This window comes from Somniosus microcephalus, chromosome 5 (assembly GCF_052327205.1).
Source record: "Somniosus microcephalus isolate GS21.2 chromosome 5, FLI_Smic_1.0, whole genome shotgun sequence".
NCBI classification, from domain to species: Eukaryota; Metazoa; Chordata; class Chondrichthyes; order Squaliformes; family Somniosidae; genus Somniosus; species Somniosus microcephalus.
The window spans coordinates 117,755,499-117,775,389 of NC_140991.1; the positions used below are offsets into that span (position 1 = coordinate 117,755,499).

The 19,891-nt window shown below is 45.8% G+C and overlaps 1 protein-coding gene across 1 annotated transcript in view; it reads right to left on the reverse strand.

Moving 5' to 3' along the window:
• The window catches only part of pkd1l1 (polycystin 1 like 1, transient receptor potential channel interacting), a 412,439-nt gene that overhangs the window by 317,816 nt on the left and 74,732 nt on the right, over positions 1 to 19,891 (reverse strand). The window contains exon 4 of the mRNA XM_085989354.1: positions 3,118 to 3,277. Coding sequence (XP_085845480.1) covers positions 3,118 to 3,277 — 160 coding nt within the window. The remainder of the gene's footprint in view (positions 1 to 3,117; positions 3,278 to 19,891) is intronic.

Sequence of the window (19,891 nt, forward strand, 5' to 3'; positions counted from 1 at the left end):
AAAAGTGTGCTGTATTAAGCAAAGGTGTGCTGAATTAAGCAAAAGTGTGCTGTATTAAGCAAAGGTGTGCTGTATTAAGCAAAGGTGTGCTGTATTAAGCAAAGGTGTGCTGTATTAAGCAAAGGTGTGCTGTATTAAGCAAAGGTGAGCTGTATTAAGCAAAGGTGAGCTGTATTAAGCAAAGGTGTGCTGTATTAAGCAAAGGTGTGCTGTATTAAGCAAAGGTGTGCTGTATTAAGTAAAAGAGTGCTGTATTCATCATTATTTTCAATTTATTCTTATTTTCAACAAATACTGGTCTTCGTTGCACCCAACCACGAGTCTCATTTTGTCTACATCGCTACTGAAATAAGTCCGGCAGTCAGAACCAGAAAAGGGGAGCGATTCGAAACTGCACGGGGCTCTGGAGCAGCTCAGATACTTCTGACTGGCCAGAGACAATAACCCCAGTAACTAACCCCCTGTTGCTACACCAGCATCCAAGTCATTAGACACTGGAGAGGATGGAAACGAGGACATTCCAAGGATAGTCATTCCAGCCCTTCACTCCTGCCCCCTCTGATGCCAGGAGCCATGGTTTGGGTGGATGGAGGTCCCGTCCCAAATAAGCCCCAACACCAACTTACAGCTTGGGCTGGGACCCAGCATTTCCAGGTCTTGCCCAATTTCCTGACGCCTCCACTGAAATTCTGGTTGACTTACGCCAGGAGTGTTCTGCTAGCCCACTGAACTTCAGGGCCCTTTCACTTAAGTAATTTGCAGTATTTTGTATGAAAGATTGTGTTATTATTTTTACTTTTATGGAATAAGATATGTTAAGTTACAAAGGCCATGTACTATGCTGTCTCAAAATTGAAGAAGCTTTCTATTTTTGCTGTGCAGGAAATATAAGCCTTTGGTTGATACAAGTTGTGTTGTTCAACTATATGCAGAGTAGATCCTACTGAAAGCAGCCTAATTGTGTGTATGGTGAAGTTTGATTTCTGTGTGGCTGCATGCATTGATAACTTGTGTTTCAGTAAACCATGGTCGGAATTTTCCTTACCTGGGCAGGTCAAGTGCAGTCATTCGCCATGGCAGGTTGCGATCCCATTGCTGCTTCCATCCCACTCCAGAAAATGACTTTGTGTCAATGGAGCATATTAAACCCACCCTGCATGTTACCTGGCCCAATTAAATGGTGCAGATCTGATGACTCATTGATGATGCGTTTTCAGCCAGGATACTTAAAGGAGCCATGGCCACATTGTATTTGAAGGTTCATCGAGGAGTATGCAGTCAGTGCACTACAGCATTGGAGTGCTGCAAACACTTTGTAAATGACTGCACAGGGGCAGAGGGCTGCACCCAGGTTCTTCGATGACTCCCTCCATATGCTTGTGGAGAGAGTCAGAGCATGCCAGGAGGTCCTCTTCCCTTCCAATGGGCAGAAGAGACCTCCCCGGGAGACCAAGACAGCCTGGTTGGAGATTGCAGAGGAGGTCACAAGCAGAGATGTGGTCAGGAGGACCTGGATGCAGTGCCGCAAATGTTTCAATTATCTCATTAGATCAGGAAAGGTGAGTACAAAGCCACACTCAACTTCATCCTGCTGTTCCTCTCAACACATCCCCATCACTCAGCCTTCCCAACCCTACTCCTGCACATCCTTACTCACACCAACATACCTTGCACGTCCACCCATCCCTCTTTCATAAGAACATAAGAAATAGGAGCAGGTGTAGACCATTTGGCCCCTCGAGTCTGCTTCGCCATTCAGTAAGATCATGGTTGATCTTCTAACTCAATTCCACTTTCCTGCACTATCCCCAGATCCCTTGATTCCCTTAATATCCAAAAATCTATCGATCTCTGTCTTCAATATACTCAATGACTGAGACTCCACAGCCCTCTGGGGTAGAGAATTCAAAAGATTCACCCCCCCCCGCCCCCGAGTGAAGAAATGTCTCCTCATCTCAGTCCTAAATGGCCGACCCCTTATTCTGAGACTGTGACCCCTGGTTCTAGACTCCCCAGCCAGGGGAAACATCCTCCCTGCATCTACCCTGTCAAGCCCTGTAAGAAGTTTGTATGTTTCAATGAGATCACCTCTCATTCTTCTAAACTCCAGAGAATATAGGCCTAGTCTAATCAATCTGTCCTCATAGGACAATCCCCCATCCCAGGAATGAGTCTGGTGAACATTTGTTGCACTCCCTCTATGACAAGTATACCCTTCCTTAGGTAAGGAGACCAAAACTGTACACAATACTCCAGGTGTGGTCTCACCAGGGCCCTATATAATTGCATACAGGCCAGGCATTAAGTCTGGGATCTTCCTCCTCTCAATGGCTCAGATGTATTTGATGCAGTGCACTTGCCAATTCAGGTATCAAAAGAGCTACTACCACTGAAGCTTAGATTTTTTAAATTATTTGTTGTTGAGATAATGGCAAAACTAGCAGATTTCCAGCATCCGTAATATTTTGTTTTTGTATTGGCAAGGCCACATTTATTGTCCATCCCTAGCTACCCTTGAACCACTAGAGTCCTTATGTGCTGGTGCTCCCATAATATTGTTAGATTGGGAATTTCAGGATATTGACCCAGTGACGAAGAAGGAATGGCTATATATGTCCAAATCAGGATGCTGTGTGATTTGATGGAGAACTTAGAGGTGATAGTGTTCCAACGGCATGCTGATCTTGTCCTTCTCAATCGTAGAGGTTGCAAGGGAGGGAGGTAACTTTGGTGAGTTGCTGCAGTGCATCCTATTAATCATACATACTGCAGCCACAGTGCACTGGTGGTGGAAAGGTGGATATTGAGTCCAGTGCCAAGGGCGCTGATCAACCTAACTGCTCTGTCCCAGATAGTGTTGGGTTTCTTGAGTATCATTGCGATTGCACCCATCCGGATGCATGGTGAGTATCCCATCACACCTCTGACAGGGTGCAGGAGGTAAGAGGAGTACTCATTCTCTATTCTGCTCTTGTAACTACAGCATTTATATGGTTGAGCTTGTTAAGCTTCTGGTCATTGGTGACACCCAAAATGTTGATGATGGGGGACTCAATGATAGTGGTGCCATTAAAGGTCGAGTGGGTGGATGGGCTTTCTCTTCAAGATGGTCATTGCCTGGCACTTATGTGGCATGAATCTTAGCTGCCACTTGTCAACCCATGCTTGGATGTTATCCAGGTCCTGCTGTAAGCTGGCATGGGCTGCGTTGTTATTGGAGAAGTTGTAAATGGAGCTGAACACTGTGGAATCATCAGTGAACAGTTCCACTGCTGACCTAATCACAGAGGGAAGGTCATAGATGAAACATCGGAAGATGGTCGGGTAAGGATGCTTCCCTGAGGAACTTCTGCAGTGCTGTCCTGGGGCTGTGATGATTGGCCTCTTGACAACTACAATATGATTTTAACCACTGGATGAAATCAATTCCCTTTGACTGCTTTTGACCTCAGTTTTGCTCAGGCTACTTGGTGCCATACTCTGTCAAATGGTGCCTTGATGTCAAAGGACAGCTATTCTCACATCTCTTCTAGCATTCAGCTTGCATCCATGTCTGGGTCAAAGCTGTGCTGAGGTCTGGAGCCGAGTGTTTCTGGCAGAACCCAAGCTGAGCATTGGTGAGCAGGTGAGTAGATGTCCCTTGATAGCACTATTGATAACTCTTTCCCTCATTTTACTGATGATTGGCAAGGGGCTTATAGAGCAGTAATTGAATGGGTTAGTTTAATCATACTTTATTGTCAATAGAACATATCTGGGCAATCTTCCACATTGTCAGGCAGGTGTCAGTGTCACAGATGAACTGATACAACTTGGCTAGGGGAGCAGCGAGCTCTGGTGCACAGGTCTTCAACAGTACACTGAGCTGAGTTCACCTTTGACACTGTCAAGTGGACTGAACCTTTATTCTTTCCACCTCACATTGATCAAAACGCGATTTTCAACTTGACACCCGGGTGTAAAACTGACATTGAAGATCCGCTGCCTGTTATCGAACCTGCTCAAATTCCAGTTCTGTTGAAATCAATGGAAATGAAAATCGTGCGGTTTCTATAATGTGCAGCCAATCCGCAAGGTCAGTTTTACACCTAGGTGGTAAGTTGAAATGTATCCCATAGTCTTGCATCAAAGGAAGAGTTGAACATGAAGCTCAGTTAAAAAATCACTTGCAGTACTTGTACAAATAATACAAAATAGCAAATTCAAGTAAAGCTTTGTTCAATCTAATGACACTAAATTGTATCATCAATTGTAGAGATTATTAATTCATTGAAATTGATCAATAGCCAACTAAATAGCAGCCACTCCACAGACAAACAGACAAGGTTCAAAATGTTCTGTTTGCCCAAACTGAGCTAAATCAGCATCAATTATAGCACTTATTTATTTCAATTGTTTCATTGAAAATGATCAAAACTCCACTGAATAACAGACTTAACCAAATGTGAAATCCCTTTAACTGTTCAACGGCAAATTGACCACTGCAGATGTTGGGTAAACTTTGGAGTCATTTTAAATCTGAAAACAGTGCAAACACTGTAAATTTGGAAGACAAGCAAAATAACATTGTATCTGAACTGATACTGTAGAAACATGGGCTGTATTCAGAGAGCTGAATATGATACAGGTAGACTATCCTTTATCCGAACTTCCGAAAACCGAAAACCTCTAAAAACCGAAAGTTTTTTCGTTCAGCGTAAGTCGTGCGCACGACATGACCAGAGTGGCACACGACTTACGCTGAGCAGGGCAGGGGGTCACAGAGTTCCCTCCTGGGTAGGAGATTGCAGGCCGAGCCGGGCAGTGTGAAGGAGGTACCGGGAGAGTGAACCCAACAATACAGCGGCCCGTCGGATAGCTGCAGCGGCCCGTCCAATATTCTTTTCTCCCCCCCCCCCGACCCGACCCGAACCGCGGCCCGTCCGATATTCTTTTCTCCCCCACCCCCCGACCCGTCCGATATTCATTTCTCCCCGACCCGACCCGAACCGCGGCCCGTCCGATATTCTTTTCTCCCCCCCACCCGACCCCCGACCTGATTTGCGGGCCAGCTTAGTAGGAGTCAGCCGATATCCGGCTTTCCAGAGAAGCAGGAAGGGGAATGAGACACGGAACAGTCGCAAGAGGTAGCCTGAACTTTAAAAATTTATATTGAATACAAATTTCCCAGTCTTATAATAATACCTTCTGAAATCTGAAAAATTCCAAAAACCGAAACTCAGCTGGTCCCAAGGCTTTCGGATGAGGGATAGTCTACCTGTATATGTTAAACAGGGCTAGTGTACCTGTATATGTTAAACATGGTTTAATGCAACAAATATACAATTTTCAAAGTTTTAAACCATTAAGAAACAGGACGGAATGCCAAATCTAATGTCACTGAAGCCAGAATCCAATGGGTCAATGAACTCAGGAAGGAGAGATTCAGAAAATATACGCACGTGTCTTTTCTTTTCAAATTGGCAACGTTTAGCTTGCCTTTCCATTTATAAAAGAAAACTCTGGCAGTGTGCTACATTAAAATGAGAAATTACCAACCTTTTCTTTTAGAGGGAGGATGAGCTTCACCTGAATAAAAAGAAGGGCAAGAGATTTTTTTTTGGAATGATATTTCTGGAAGATAACCCTGTGAAAAATCACAGTTCAACTAATGAAAAAGGGATTGGAAATACTCTTGTGGAATACCATTACCAAGATATCCAGTCTCAGCACATATTGATAAAACATTGTTGTCTTGGCATATTTAAATCTTTTCCATAGCTCTCCAGGTTCAATTTTCCAAAACTCTGTAAATCTAGTAGGATTCTATCCTTCCTCCAGATATGATAAAACAGAAATTTTATTTTTTCCTCTGACAAAATACATGACATTTCAGATTTTATAAAACTAAGTCAAAATCTGGCAAATCAGTCAAAAACATACTAAGGATATAAATAAGTTCTAAAGCAGTTATAACTGTTCTCTCTTGGGTAACTATTTATCCATGGAAGCTGTAAGTTATCCTGGGAGATAAATGAGACAAAAGAAAACAGTGCAGAGGAGGAAATCATCACTTTTGAATTACAAGAAACAGAAGAACTGATTAACTAGGTATACAGTAGTACAATCTCCAAAGATTGACAAATGTAGGGTGTTTATCCCCAACAATATCAAAAATATTTCTTCCATAGACCATAGATGTGCAACTTATACAACCTCCAGGCTAGAATGAGTTTCTCTCAGTTAACAGGGAACTGACAACAAGGGGTAGAAATTGGACCTCATTGCACCTGTTCTACAGGAATAAAACGGACGCAATGAGGGGCAATATTGGGGACCAATGACCCGTGCCCAAAGGACACCTAAAAGATGTCTGACCCGATATTGCATCAGGCCATTTTTCAGGCATCCCTGGTATCTGCCTAGAACAGGTGTGTTAGATCCCTTACATGTGTAAATGAGGAGCCTAACTCCTATTTTAGGCCCCCTATAGGAAATTGGGCATCACAGAGTGCTCTGGATTCTTTAGTGGTCACTGCGGCCTAAGCAGTGGGCTCCTCCCCCCAGTTGCCATTACACCCTCCGTCTCAGTAATTACTTTCAGGCCGCTGCCCGTGGGGCAAGTGGCTCAATATTCATCTTTCTAAAATAGCTGAGCTGCCTGTGGAGGTGCGACCTATGCTGCCAGCTCACTCTAATAAAGTTAATGAGGCCCAATTTTGGGCCAACCTCAGGCCTCCCCGTTGGGATGCATGTTCCTTGCGTGTCCATTTCAGAACCGAAAATCATTCTAATATAATTGCACCCCAAAGTGCTGAAAAGAATGTGCAATGCAGTGCCGCAGATGGTTTTAGATGCAAAACCAATTGAGATGTTTAAAAGAGAGATAGATACATATATAGATGTAAGGATATAAAGGATAATGGAGAAAGGGTGGAAAAGCACGTTTTGCACAGAAAAGATCTGGAAACGAGTTATACTTAAATGTTGTTTTTAACTCAAGTGTATTCACATACATTTAAAAAAGACACTGAGACAAAAGCAGGTTAAAATGTTGCAGTTTAGTTCAGTTCGATCCTAATCCAGCATATATATCCACATATGCATTTTCATCAGGGATTAATGGATACTATCATGAACCTTGGGACAATGAGATCAATTGTAACAGCCCTGTACTCGATTAACTGAGGTCGGTTAATTCAGCCCAGGCCAGAAGCTGAACTTTGGACCGACTTGATAAGATATTTCTACACTGAAAATACCAACCTTTTCTTTTAGCTGGGGGGTGAAGAACTCCTATATTGGGTTAAATAAAAAGAGAAGAATAAATATAAGTTACATAGCACAAAGAACATTTATAATTAAACATATACAAATAAGCACAATTAGATCAAGTAGCAAGTCATTACAGGGTTTGATTAATTAAAAGAATCATCTTTCACATTTGCCAATTCTGTAATGGTCTTTTAATATTTTAAAGTATTACAAAATTATATTAAGAAGGCTGGTATATAATTAAAATGATGCTGCTATCACTGTAATTTATGAAATTCAGTTCAACAGATTGGAACAGGGCAAATCTATTTTTAAACAGGAAAAAGTTGGTGCATAGAACACTGAAGTATGGAATTACAAAACAGAACACCAAAGCCTGCAACCAAATCTGTGTTTCAGAGCTTCCAGGGAGCCTGCAAGGTACAAAAAATAATCAAGAAGGCTAATGGAATGTTAGCCTTTATAACTAGAGGGCTGGAATATAAAGGGGAGGACGTTTTGCTAAAGCTATACAAATCCCTGGCTACATCACATCTGGAGTGCTGTGTACAGTTCTGGCCATCGCACCTTGGAAGGATATGTTGATCTTGGAAGGAGTGCAGCGCAGATTCACCAGAATGTTACCAGGACTCCGAGGGTTAGATTATGAAGAGAGATGACATAAACTAGGCTTGTATTCCCTGGAATATAGAAGTTTAAGGGGTGATTTGATTAAGGTTTTTAGGATTTGGAAAGGAATTGATAGGGTAGATAGAGAAACTTTTTCCGATGGTGGGGGAGTCTAGGACAAGGGGACATAACCTTAAAATCAGAGCCAGGCTATCAGGAGAGAAGTTAGGAAACACCTCTTCACACAAACGGTGGTAGAAGTGTGAAACTCTCTCCCACAAAAAGCAATAGATGCTAGCTCAATTAATAGTTTTAAATCTGAGATTGATTAAGTTTTGCCAGACAGCTGTATAAAAGGATATGGAGCCAAGGCAGGTGGATGGAGTTAAGATACAGATCAATCATGATTCTTGATCTCATTGAATCGCACAACAGGCTCGAGGGGCTGAATGACCTACTCCTGTTCCTATGTTCTACTACCTGCTTTCCTTAAATGGGGAAACTCTATCTGGAAATTAAATGAAATCGCTACTTTTATTTTCACTAAAGCACCTGAATGGGATATTTTTTCACAGCCTGAAGTTAATGGAAAAGAAAATCAGGTGGGGTTGTACAATGAGCAGCCAATCTGCTCCTGCCAGTTTTCCACTCCCACTGAGGTGAAAAATATACCCTACCCCAACCACCCCGCCCCCACGATCTGCTTTTGTTAACTTTGCAAATAAGATTGCTGTTTTTTGGTTCTTAATTTCTTTTTGGTGCCATTTATTTTATTTTGTTTAGATGAGATGACACAGGCTAGGAAATGAATAGTAAAAGGTATTCGATGAACTGCAGTTTAAGGAGGGTGGAGGGCGGGAGCCAAGCAAGGTGAGCATTGAAGTAATTAAGCCTGGATATGATGAAAGCATGTCGGAGGGTTTCGGCAGCAGATGGGCTGAGCTAGAGATAGAGACAGGTAATGTTACAGAGGTTGTGGCAGGCAGTCTTTGTAATACAGAGCATATGGGTCATAAGCTGAGCTTGAGATCAAACAGGCTACCAAAATTGCAAACAATCTATTTCAGCCTGAGACAGTGATTAGGTAGGGGGATGGAGTCAGTTTAGATTTTATTTTCTGGGTACTTGGATTTCATGCACACTGTAGCAAATGTCACTCTTTCATTCTTAGTTACATATGGACCAAAGACAGTAATGCACTAACATAGTTACTACACTGATAGTCCCCTGAAGACTGAGGGAATTAATCAAAGGCTGGCTCTGGTCACGCCCGAGGCATTGTTTACTAAAAGCAAGATTTCAACTGTTCCCCACTGCAATCATTTTTTTATTATCCCACCTTCATAGTAACAGATAAGTGACTGGAATCACAACAATAAATCTAGGGATGCCAAAGACCATGGTGCATCTGGTGCACTCCCACCGCAAGTCCTGCAAGAGTGCAGCAGAAGGGTCATGAATTAGGCTGGATACAACAACAACTTGCATTTATATATTAACGTAGAAAGATTCACAGAGGCGTAATCAAACAAAAATGGACATAGGAACATAAGCACAGGAGGAGGACACTCAGCCACATTCAATTAGATCATGGCTGATCTGCAGATCAACTCCATTTACCTGCTTTTGATCTATATTCCTTGATAGCTTTACCTAATAAAAATCTGTCGATCTTGAAAATGTCAATTGACCCAGCATCCCCAGCCTTTGGGGGAGAGAATTCCAGATTTGCACTACCTTTATGTGAAAAAATGCTTCCCTTCCTCTCTATCTACAATATCACATCCCCATCTTACTATGCACTGCTCACACTGACCCTCATCCTAATGCAATGACACCAACTAACAACACAAAAGGAAACAACTTGGTATTGGCACCCCGCTCCATCATCGTCTCCCTCTAAACATCTATCCCATCCATTCTTTACGCTCATCCCATCACTCTCACTCAAACTTCACTTCTTTCCCTCATTGCAGGAAAATAAAGCTGACAATAAGAGGGAGAGGGAGAGAACGGGAAGAGGCCCTCAATCTATGGCAATTTTAACCAATGCAGAGGAGGCCGCATTGGAATTAACTGGAGTGGTGGACCAGCCGGAAGTGGGGGATGGAGAGAGGTGCTCATTAGAACAACCTGGTGACAGAATTATTTTCCATACATCTAAATGGCATTCATGAGTGACTCATATGGGGTCTCATATCAAGAGAAACTGAATGCTTATCATGTGCATAATAGGATGTGACTGCAATCGGCATATCATATCTAACTGATGTTTTTACTCTTCCACAGATCCATCAAGAGACTTCCCCCCCCCACCCCTCTATCCAGGAGGAAGACCAGGAGCACTCCTCAGAGGAGCCTCCAGCCTCTGAGAGAGCAGCGTCACCAGACATAAGTTCACCCACACCAGCGCAAAGATGCACACCTCGGTGGGTCTCTTATGAGATAGAGTAGTGTTGTCATTTGGTGTCTCATAAGAACATAAGAAATAGGAGCAGGAGCAGGCCAATCGGCCCCTCGAGCCTGCTCCGCCATTCAATAAGATCATGGCTGATCTGATCCTAACCGCCAATCCACTATCACAGAACCATCTCCTGAATCTAACAGAATTAGACACATGAAAAAGGAGCAGGATCAGGCTACACGGCCCCTGGGCCCGCTCCGCTACCCACAGGGCCATGACCGATCCAAACCTAGACTCATGTCCAAATTCCTGCCCGCTCCCCGTAACCCTTAATTCCCTTTAATTCTAGGAAACTGTCTATTTCTGTTTTAAATTTATGTAATGATGTAGCTTCTACAGCTTTTTGGGGCAGCATATTCCATGGACCTACCACCTTCTGAGTGAAGTAGTTCCTCCTCATCTCAGTTTTGAAAGAGCAGCCCCTTATTCTAAGACTATGCCCCCTAGTTCTAGTTTCACCCATCATCGGGAACATCCTCCCCGCATCCACCCAATCCAACCCCTTCACAATCTTATATGTTTCAATAAGATCGCCTCTCATTCTTCTGAACTCCAATGAGTAAAGTCCCAATCTACTCAACCTCTCCTCATATGTCCATCCCCTCATCCCCGGGATTAACCGAGTGAACCTTCTTTGTACTGACTCGAGAGCAAGTATGTCCTTTCTTAAGATGGAAACCAAAACTGCTACGCAGTATTCCAGGTGGGTCCTCACCAATACCCTGTATAACTACAGCAAGACTTCCCTGTTTTTATACTCCATCCCCCTTGCAATAAAAGCCAAGATTCCATTGCCTTCCTGATCACCTGCTGCACCTGCATACTAACTTTTTGTGTTTCATGCACCAGGACCCCCAGATCCCTTTGTACTGTAGCACTTTGCAGTTTCTCTCCATTTAGATAATAACTTGCTCTTCGATTTTTTCTGCCAAAGTGCATAACCTCACACTTTCCAATATTATATTCCATCTGCCAAATCTCTGCCCACTCACTTAGCCTGTCTATGTCCCTTTGCAGGTTTTTTATGTCCTCCTCACTCACTGCTTTCCCTCCCATCTTTGTATCGTCGGCAAACTTGGATATGTTGCACTCGGTCCCTTCCTCCAAATCGTTAATATAGATTGTAAAGAGTTGGGGTCCCAGCAGTGACCCCTGCGGAACACCACTAGTTACTGATTGCCAGCCCGAGAATGAACCATTTATCCCAACTCTCTGTTTTCTGTTAGATAGCCAATCTTCCACCCATGCCAGTATATTACCCCAATCCCGTGATTTTTTATCTTGATCAGTAAGCTTTTGTGTGGAACCTTGTCAAATGCCTTTTGGAAGTCCAAATACACTACATCCACTGGTTCCCCTTTATCCACCCTGTATGTTACGTCCTCAAAGAATTCGAGCAAATTTGTCAAACATGACTTCCCCTTCATAAAACCATGCTGACTCTGTCCTATTAAATTATGTTTATTCAAATGCTCTGTTACTGTTTCCTTAATAATGGACTCCAACATTTTGCCAACCACAGATGTTAGGCTAACTGGTCTATAGTTTCCAGCTTTTTGTCTACTTCCCGTCTTAAATAAGGGTGTTACATTAGCAGTTTTCCAATCTGCCGGGACCTTCCCTGAGTCCAGGGAGTTTTGGAAAATAATCACCAATGCATCCACAATCCCTACCACCACTTCTCTCAAGACCCTAGGATGTAGGCCATCAGGTCCGGGGGATTTATCCGCCTTAAGTCCCATTATTTTACCGAGTACCATCTCCTTAGTGATTTTAATCGTGTTTAGCTCCTCCCCCCCCCCAATTGCCCCCTGTTTGTCCAGTGTTGGGATATTTTTAGTGTCCTCTACTGTAAAGACTGATACAAAATATTTGTTCAGCGTCTTTGCCATCTCCATGTTCCCCACCACTAGTTTCCCGGTCTAATCCTCTAAGGGACCAGCGTTCACTTTAGCCACCCTTTTTCTTTTTATATCGCTGTAGAAACTCTTGCTATCTGTTTTTATTTTTTTTGCTAGTTTACTTTCATAATCTATCTTCCCTTTCTTAATTAATCTTTTAGTTATTGTTTGCTGGCTTTTAAATGCTTCCCAATCTTCTATCCTCCCACTAGATTTGGTTACTTTATATGTCCTTGTTTTCAGTCGGATACTATCCTTTATTACTTTACTTAGCCACAGATGGCTGTCTTTTCTTTTACTCCCCTTTTTCCTCATATTTATCTTGAAAGATGTAAAATATCTCCTTGAATGTAGACCACTGCTCTTGCACCGTCTTACACTTTAATCTGTTTTCCCAGTCCACTTTAGTCAATTCTACTCTCATACCTTCATAGTCTCCTTTATTTAAGCTCAGTATGCTGGTTTGAGAGCCAATTCTCTCACCCTCAAACTGAATTTGGAATTCAACCATATTATGGTCACTCATTCCAAGGGGATCCTTTACTAGGACATTTTTAATTAATCCTGTCTCATTACACAGGACCAGATCTAAGATTGCCTGCCCCCTGGTTGGTTCAGTTACATACTGCTCAAGGAACCCGTCCCTAATACACTCTATGAACTCTTCCTCAATGCTGCCATGCCCAATTTGATTAGTCCAGTCAATACGAAAGTTAAAATCCCCCATGATTATAGCTGTTCCCTTATTACAAGCCCCAACTATTTCCTGATTTGTTCTCCGACCAACAGAGTTGCAACTGTTAGGAGGCCTATAGACTACGCCCACTAGTGACTTTTTCCCCTTATTATTCCTTATCTCCACCCAAACTGTTTCACTATCCTGATCCTTTGACCCAATATCATTTCTGACTATTGCAGTGATTTCATCCTTGATTAACATAGCAACCCCACCTCCCTTTCCTTCCTGTCTGTCCTTCCTAATTGTCAAATACCCTTGTATGTTTAGTTCCCAGTCATGATCATCTTGCAGCCATGTTTCCGTAATGGCCACCAGATCATACCCATGTGTATTTATTTGTACCGTCAACTCGTCTATTTTGTTACGAATGCTGCGTGCATTCAGATAAAGAACTTTCAAATATGTTTTCTGACAATTTATTCCTGCTTTTACCCCTTTTACTACTTTACCTTTATCATTATATACATTCTGTCCCTTCCTGACACGCTCTGGTTTTTAATTCCCCCACTGCTACCTTGCTCTATTGCCTTCTCCGCTGTCATTTTTATTTTTCGCTCTCTTAAAACCTCCTCCTCACTAATTAGTTTAAAGCCCTCTCTACAGCCCTAGTTATTCGATTCGCCAGGATGCTAGTCCCAGCACTGGCCAAGTGAAGTCCATCCCAACGGAACAGCTCTCTCCTGTCCCAGTACTGATGCCAGTGTCCCAAGAAGCAAAACCCATTTCTCCCACACCAGTCTTTGAGCCACGCATTTAACTCTCTAATTTTATTTACCCTAGCCAAATTTGCACATGGCTCAGGTAGTAATCCAGAGATTATTACCCTTGTGGTTCTGCTTTTTAATTTGGCCCCTAGCAGCTCAAACTCCCTCAGCAGAACCTCTTTCCTTGTCCCATCTATGTCGTTGGAACATGGACCACGGCAACTGGATCCTCCCCCTCCCACTCCAAGTTTCTCTCCAGCCCAGAGGAGATGTCCTTAACCCTGGCACCGGGCAGGCAACACAGCCTTCGGGACTCTCACTCTCGGCTGCAAAGAACCCTATCTATCCCCCTAACGATACTATCCCCTACCACTACAACATTTCTTTTAACTCCCCCGACTTGAATGGCCCCCCGCTCCACGGTGCTGTGGCCAGGTTGCTCATCCTCCCCGCAGTCCCCGTTCCCATCCTCACAGGGAGTAAGAGCCTCAAACCTGTTGGACAAGAGCAAGGGCTGCGGCTCCTCCAACACTACCTCCTGGATCCCCGTACCTGCCTCACTTCTAGTCACACCATCCTGTCCCTGGCCACGGACTACATCTGAATTAATTAATCTAATTGGTGTGACTACCTCCTGATACACAGAGTCCAGGTAACTCTCCTCCTCCCTGATATGTCTCAGTGTTTGAAGCTCGGACTCCAGCTCTTCAACACGGAGCCGGAATTCCTTGAGCTGCCAGCACTTACTGCAAATGTGATCACCGTGAGCATCAATGGTGTTCACCAGCTCCCACATATTGCAGCAGCAACACATCACCTGATCTCCCAGTCTATGTAATTAATTAAATTTATTAATATTATTTTTAAATATCCTCTGCCCCGATTCTAGATGATGAATATCACACCTTAGAAACTATAAACCACAGAGTTTAACTTTAAAAAGAGAGAAATACTCACCAACCAATCACTTACCTGCTTTCTGGTGACGTCACACTTCGATTATTTTTTACCTCTCTCCTTCCCTCTGAGTTCCGAGTTTGGAGACTGGTAAAACTACCTGGGTCTCTGGAGCCTTTTATAGCCCCGCTCTGCCGCTCGAGTTTCCCGCCGACGCTGTGAGGCCTTACCTGGTCTCTGGGAGCCTTTTATAGCCCCGCTCTGCCGCTCGAGTTTCCCGCCGACGCTCTGAGGCCTTACCTGGTCTCTGGGGGCTTTTTATAGCCCCGCTCTGCCGCTCGAGTTTCCCGCCGACGCTCTGAGGCCTTACCTGGTCTCTGGGGGCCTTTTATAGCCCCGCTCTGCCGCTCGAGTTTCCCGCCGACGCTCTGAGGCCTTACCTGGTCTCTGGGGGCTTTTTATAGCCCCGCTCTGCCGCTCGAGTTTCCCGCCGACGCTCTGAGGCCTTACCTGGTCTCTGGGGGCCTTTTATAGCCCCGCTCTGCCGCTCGAGTTTCCCGCCGACGCTCTGAGGCCTTACCTGGTCTCTGGGAGCCTTTTATAGCCCCGCTCTGCCGCTCGAGTTTCCCGCCGACGCTCTGAGGCCTTACCTGGTCTCTGGGAGCCTTTTATAGCCCCGCTCTGCCGCTCGAGTTTCCCGCCGACGCTCTGAGGCCTTACCTGGTCTCTGGGAGCCTTTTATAGCCCCGCTCTGCCGCTCGAGTTTCCCGCCGACGCTCTGAGGCCTTACCTGGTCTCTGGGAGCCTTTTATAGCCCCGCTCTGACGCTCGAGTTTCCCGCCGACGCTCTGAGGCCTTACCTGGTCTCTGGGGGCCTTTTATAGCCCCGCTCTGCCGCTCGAGTTTCCCGCCGACGCTCTGAGGCCTTACCTGGTCTCTGGGAGCCTTTTATAGCCCCGCTCTGACGCTCGAGTTTCCCGCCGACGCTCTGAGGCCTTACCTGGTCTCTGGGGGCCTTTTATAGCCCCGCTCTGCCGCTCGAGTTTCCCGCCGACGCTCTGAGGCCTTACCTGGTCTCTGGGGGCCTTTTATAGCCCCGCTCTGCTGCTCCAGTTTCCCGCCGACGCTCTGAGGCCTTACCTGGTCTCTGGGGCCTTTTATAGCCCCGCTCTGCCGCTCGAGTTTCCCGCCGACGCTCTGAGGCCTTACCTGGTCTCTGGGGGCCTTTTATAGCCCCGCTCTGCCGCTCGAGTTTCCCGCCGACGCTCTGAGGCCTTACCTGGTCTCTGGGGGCCTTTTATAGCCCCGCTCTGCCGCTCGAGTTTCCCGCCGACGCTCTGAGGCCTTACCTGGTCTCTGGGAGCCTTTTATAGCCCCGCTCTGCCGCTCGAGTTTCCCGCCGACGCTCTGAGGCCTTACCTGGTCTCTGGGAGCCTTTTATAGCCCCGCTCTGACGCTCGAGTTTCCCGCCGACGCTCTGAGGCCTTACCTGGTCTCTGGGGCCTTTTATAGCCCCGCTCTGCCGCTCGAGTTTCCCGCCGACGCTCTGAGGCCTTACCTGGTCTCTGGGGGCCTTTTATAGCCCCGCTCTGCTGCTCAAGTTTCCCGCCGACGCTCTGAGGCCTTACCTGGTCTCTGGGGCCTTTTATAGCCCCGCTCTGCCGCTCGAGTTTCCCGCCGACGCTCTGAGGCCTTACCTGGTCTCTGGGGCCTTTTATAGCCCCGCTCTGACGCTCGAGTTTCCCGCCGACGCTCTGAGGCCTTACCTGGTCTCTGGGGCCTTTTATAGCCCCGCTCTGCCGCTCGAGTTTCCCGCCGACGCTCTGAGGCCTTACCTGGTCTCTGGGAGCCTTTTATAGCCCCGCTCTGACGCTCGAGTTTCCCGCCGACGCTCTGAGGCCTTACCTGGTCTCTGGGGGCCTTTTATAGCCCCGCTCTGCCGCTCGAGTTTCCCGCCGACGCTCTGAGGCCTTACCTGGTCTCTGGGAGCCTTTTATAGCCCCGCTCTGCCGCTCGAGTTTCCCGCCGACGCTCTGAGGCCTTACCTGGTCTCTGGGGGCCTTTTATAGCCCCGCTCTGCTGCTCGAGTTTCCCGCCGACGCTCTGAATATAAAATAAGCAGTGTATACAGGGATAAAATAAATGGCAATAAGAATAATTTATGTAACACATGAGTCACTTGTCCTGCAGAAATTATTCCTTTCACTGGGACAGTCACAAAAACAGAATAAAAAAAAAAAAATCTGACTATTGTCTCACTGGCATGTAATTGAAGATTTGAATGGAGAGTGTTGATAGTATCTGCAGCTCTACTGAATTGACAGTTTAATTTCATCTATGCTGAAAGAACTGCCACAGGGTCACAGGTTTGACTAGTTTAACTTGTCTACAGGAACAAACCAAAAGATACTGTAAATGCTGAAGATTGTAAATAAAAACAGAAAGACACAGTAGGTCAGTCAGCATCCGTAAAGAAAAAGGATAGGTTAACATTTGAAATATGGACTCTTAGGCCGCGATTTTCTGCTTCGAGACAAGTTGGGAGCGGGTCAGCTGCCTTCCGTGTTCCAGTCCTGCCCCCAACTATATCCGGCCCACAGATGTAATTTTATGTCAATTGTTCTTGTTAAGCCCACCCTGCGGGCTTGCCGGCCAATTAAGAGGAAGCCAGTGTCAGGTGACGACAGTTGATTTTTCAGTGTTTGACAGCATTGAGGTGCTGCAAACACTGACAATCACTGTACAAAAGTGAGCTCTTGCACCCAGGCTCTCCAGTGACTCCCTCCTTAGGCTAGAACAGATGGCAGCTGCAGGTGAGGTTACAGAAGTGATCTGTCACTGGTGAGAGAGGTTCTCCCAATGAGGTGGGACTATACATACAATTCAAAACTTGTTACCTACAGAAAAGTCTAAATGCATTAAAAATTAATTTCCCAACATTTTCTTACCTCTGAAACTCACCAGTGCACCATTGAATCCTTTACACCACTTCTGCAGCTGTCATCAATGCACAAACTTTACAGCAGACTCACAACACGCCACACTTACCTGTCGTGGTGTCCGGACGTCGGGATGCCCGCAGTAGACCTGTCAAAATTGGAAAAAGCCTGTTAACTGCCTGTTAACCACCTGTTAACAAGCAGTTAAGTGGCTATAATCCTCTTCCCGCTGCTAGGTGTCGGGTCCATGCGCAAATCGGGGACCCAACACTTGGGAAGATTGATTGGAGGCGGGTTGTCAGCGGGTTTCCGACCCGCTGTCAATCTTTGCAATTTTGCCGGATGTCCCGCCTCCAAACCCACTCCCTGAGCGCCAGCAAAATTCCGGCCTCAGTTACTGTAGATTGTGTTCTGCCACAAGTCAGAATTTATTTCAATCATCATAAGGAAAAGCTGAGTTTGAATAAATAAAAAAGCCACAAATGTTGTAAATATGAAATAAAACATAAATATACAGCTACACAATACAAAATACTGCAGATGCTGGAAATCTGAAACAACAAAAGAAAACGCTGCAAAAACTCAGCAGGTCAGGCAGCATCCGTGGAGAGAGAAACAGAGTTAACGTTTCAGGTCAAAGACCTTTCATCAGAACTGGAAAAAAGCAGGAAATGGAGCAGATTTAAAAGCAAGTTTAGGGGCTGGGAAATGGGGGAGGGGATGAAAGAACAAAAGGGAAGGTCTGAGATAGGATGGAAGGCAGGAGAAGTAAAGAGGCATTAAGAGATAGTCAAGGCAAGAGGAGATGGTAATGGGACAGGTTAAGAAACAAAAGATGGCTCTAGATGAAGTGTGAATTGCGCTGGCAGAATGAAAGACAGCTGCCATGTGGGAGGGAAGAAAAAAAAAGCAACAAACAAAAAGTGTGGATAAAAAATATAAATATGATAGGGGCCAAGGTTATGATCTGAAATTGTTGAACTCTATGTTGAGTCCAGAGGGCTGTAAAGTGCCTAATCGAAAGGTGAGGTGCTGTTCCTCGAGCTTACGCGGAGCTTCCGTGGAACAATGCAAGAGGCCGAGGACGGTGAGGTCTGAGTGCGAATGGAGCGGTGAATTAAGGTGACAAGCGACCGGAAGCTCGGGGTCCCCCTTCCGGACTGAACGGAGGTGTTCTGCAAAGCGGTCACCCAATCTGCAGTTGGTCTCCCCATTGTAGAGGAGACCACATCGTGAGCAGCGAATACAGTATACTAAATTGCAAGAAGTACAAATAAATCGCTGTTTCACCTGGAAGGGGTATTTGGGGCCCTGGACTGTGGGAAGGGGGAAGGTAAAAGGGCATGTGTTGCATCTCCTGTGCTTGCACGGGAAGGTGCCCTCTGACCTTCCCCTCTCTGACCCCGAACGATCAGTCCTCAGCAAAGGCCTGAGCTTCATCCCCTTACGCCCCCACCTCAATGAATTTCGAGCTCGGCACGATGCTGAGCTCTTTTTCCGCCGCCTTCATCTCCGTGCCTACTTCTTTGGCCAGGAGTCTTCCCCCACACGGCTGACCCTTTCTCCCGCTTTCAGAATTCTCGTTCTACCTGGACCCCTCCCTCCGACCTCTTACCCTCTCTCGATCTTTTCATTGCAAACTGCCGCCGTAACATCAGCTGTCTCCATTTCTCTGCTCCCCTCACTCACTCCAACCTACCTCCCTCTGAACTTGCAGCACTCCATTCTCTCAGATCCAACCCCGACATTGTCATTAAACGTGCTGACAAGGGTGGTGCTATTGTTGTTTGGCGAACCGACCTCTACCTAGCGGAAGCTGAAAGCCAACTCTCAGACACCTCCTCCTACCTCCACCTGGACCATGACCCCACTACCAAACTTCAAGCCACCGTTTCAAAGACTGTCACTGACCTCATCTCCTCTGGAGATCTTCCCCCCATGGCTGCCAACGTCATAGGTCCCCAACCCCGCACAGCTCGCTTCTACCCCCTTCCCAAGATCCACAAACAGGACTGCCCTGGTAGACCCATCGTTTCAGCCTGTTCTTGCCCCATGGAACTTATCTCTTCCTATCTCGACTCAATTTTTTCTCCCCTTGTCCAGTCTCTTCCCACCTACACCCGTGACTCTTCCGACCCCCTCCGCCACTTTAACAGGTTCCAGTTTCCTGGCCCCAACCGCCTCCTTTTCACTACGGATGTACAATCCCTCTACACCTCCATCCCCCACCAGGATGGCCTGAGGGCGCTCCGCTTCTTCCTTGAACAGAGGCCCAACCAGTCCCCATCCACCACCACCCTCCTCCGCCTGGCTGAACTTGTTCTCACATTGAACAACTTCTCCTTTGACTCCACTCATTTCCTCCAAATCAAAGGTGTTGCTAT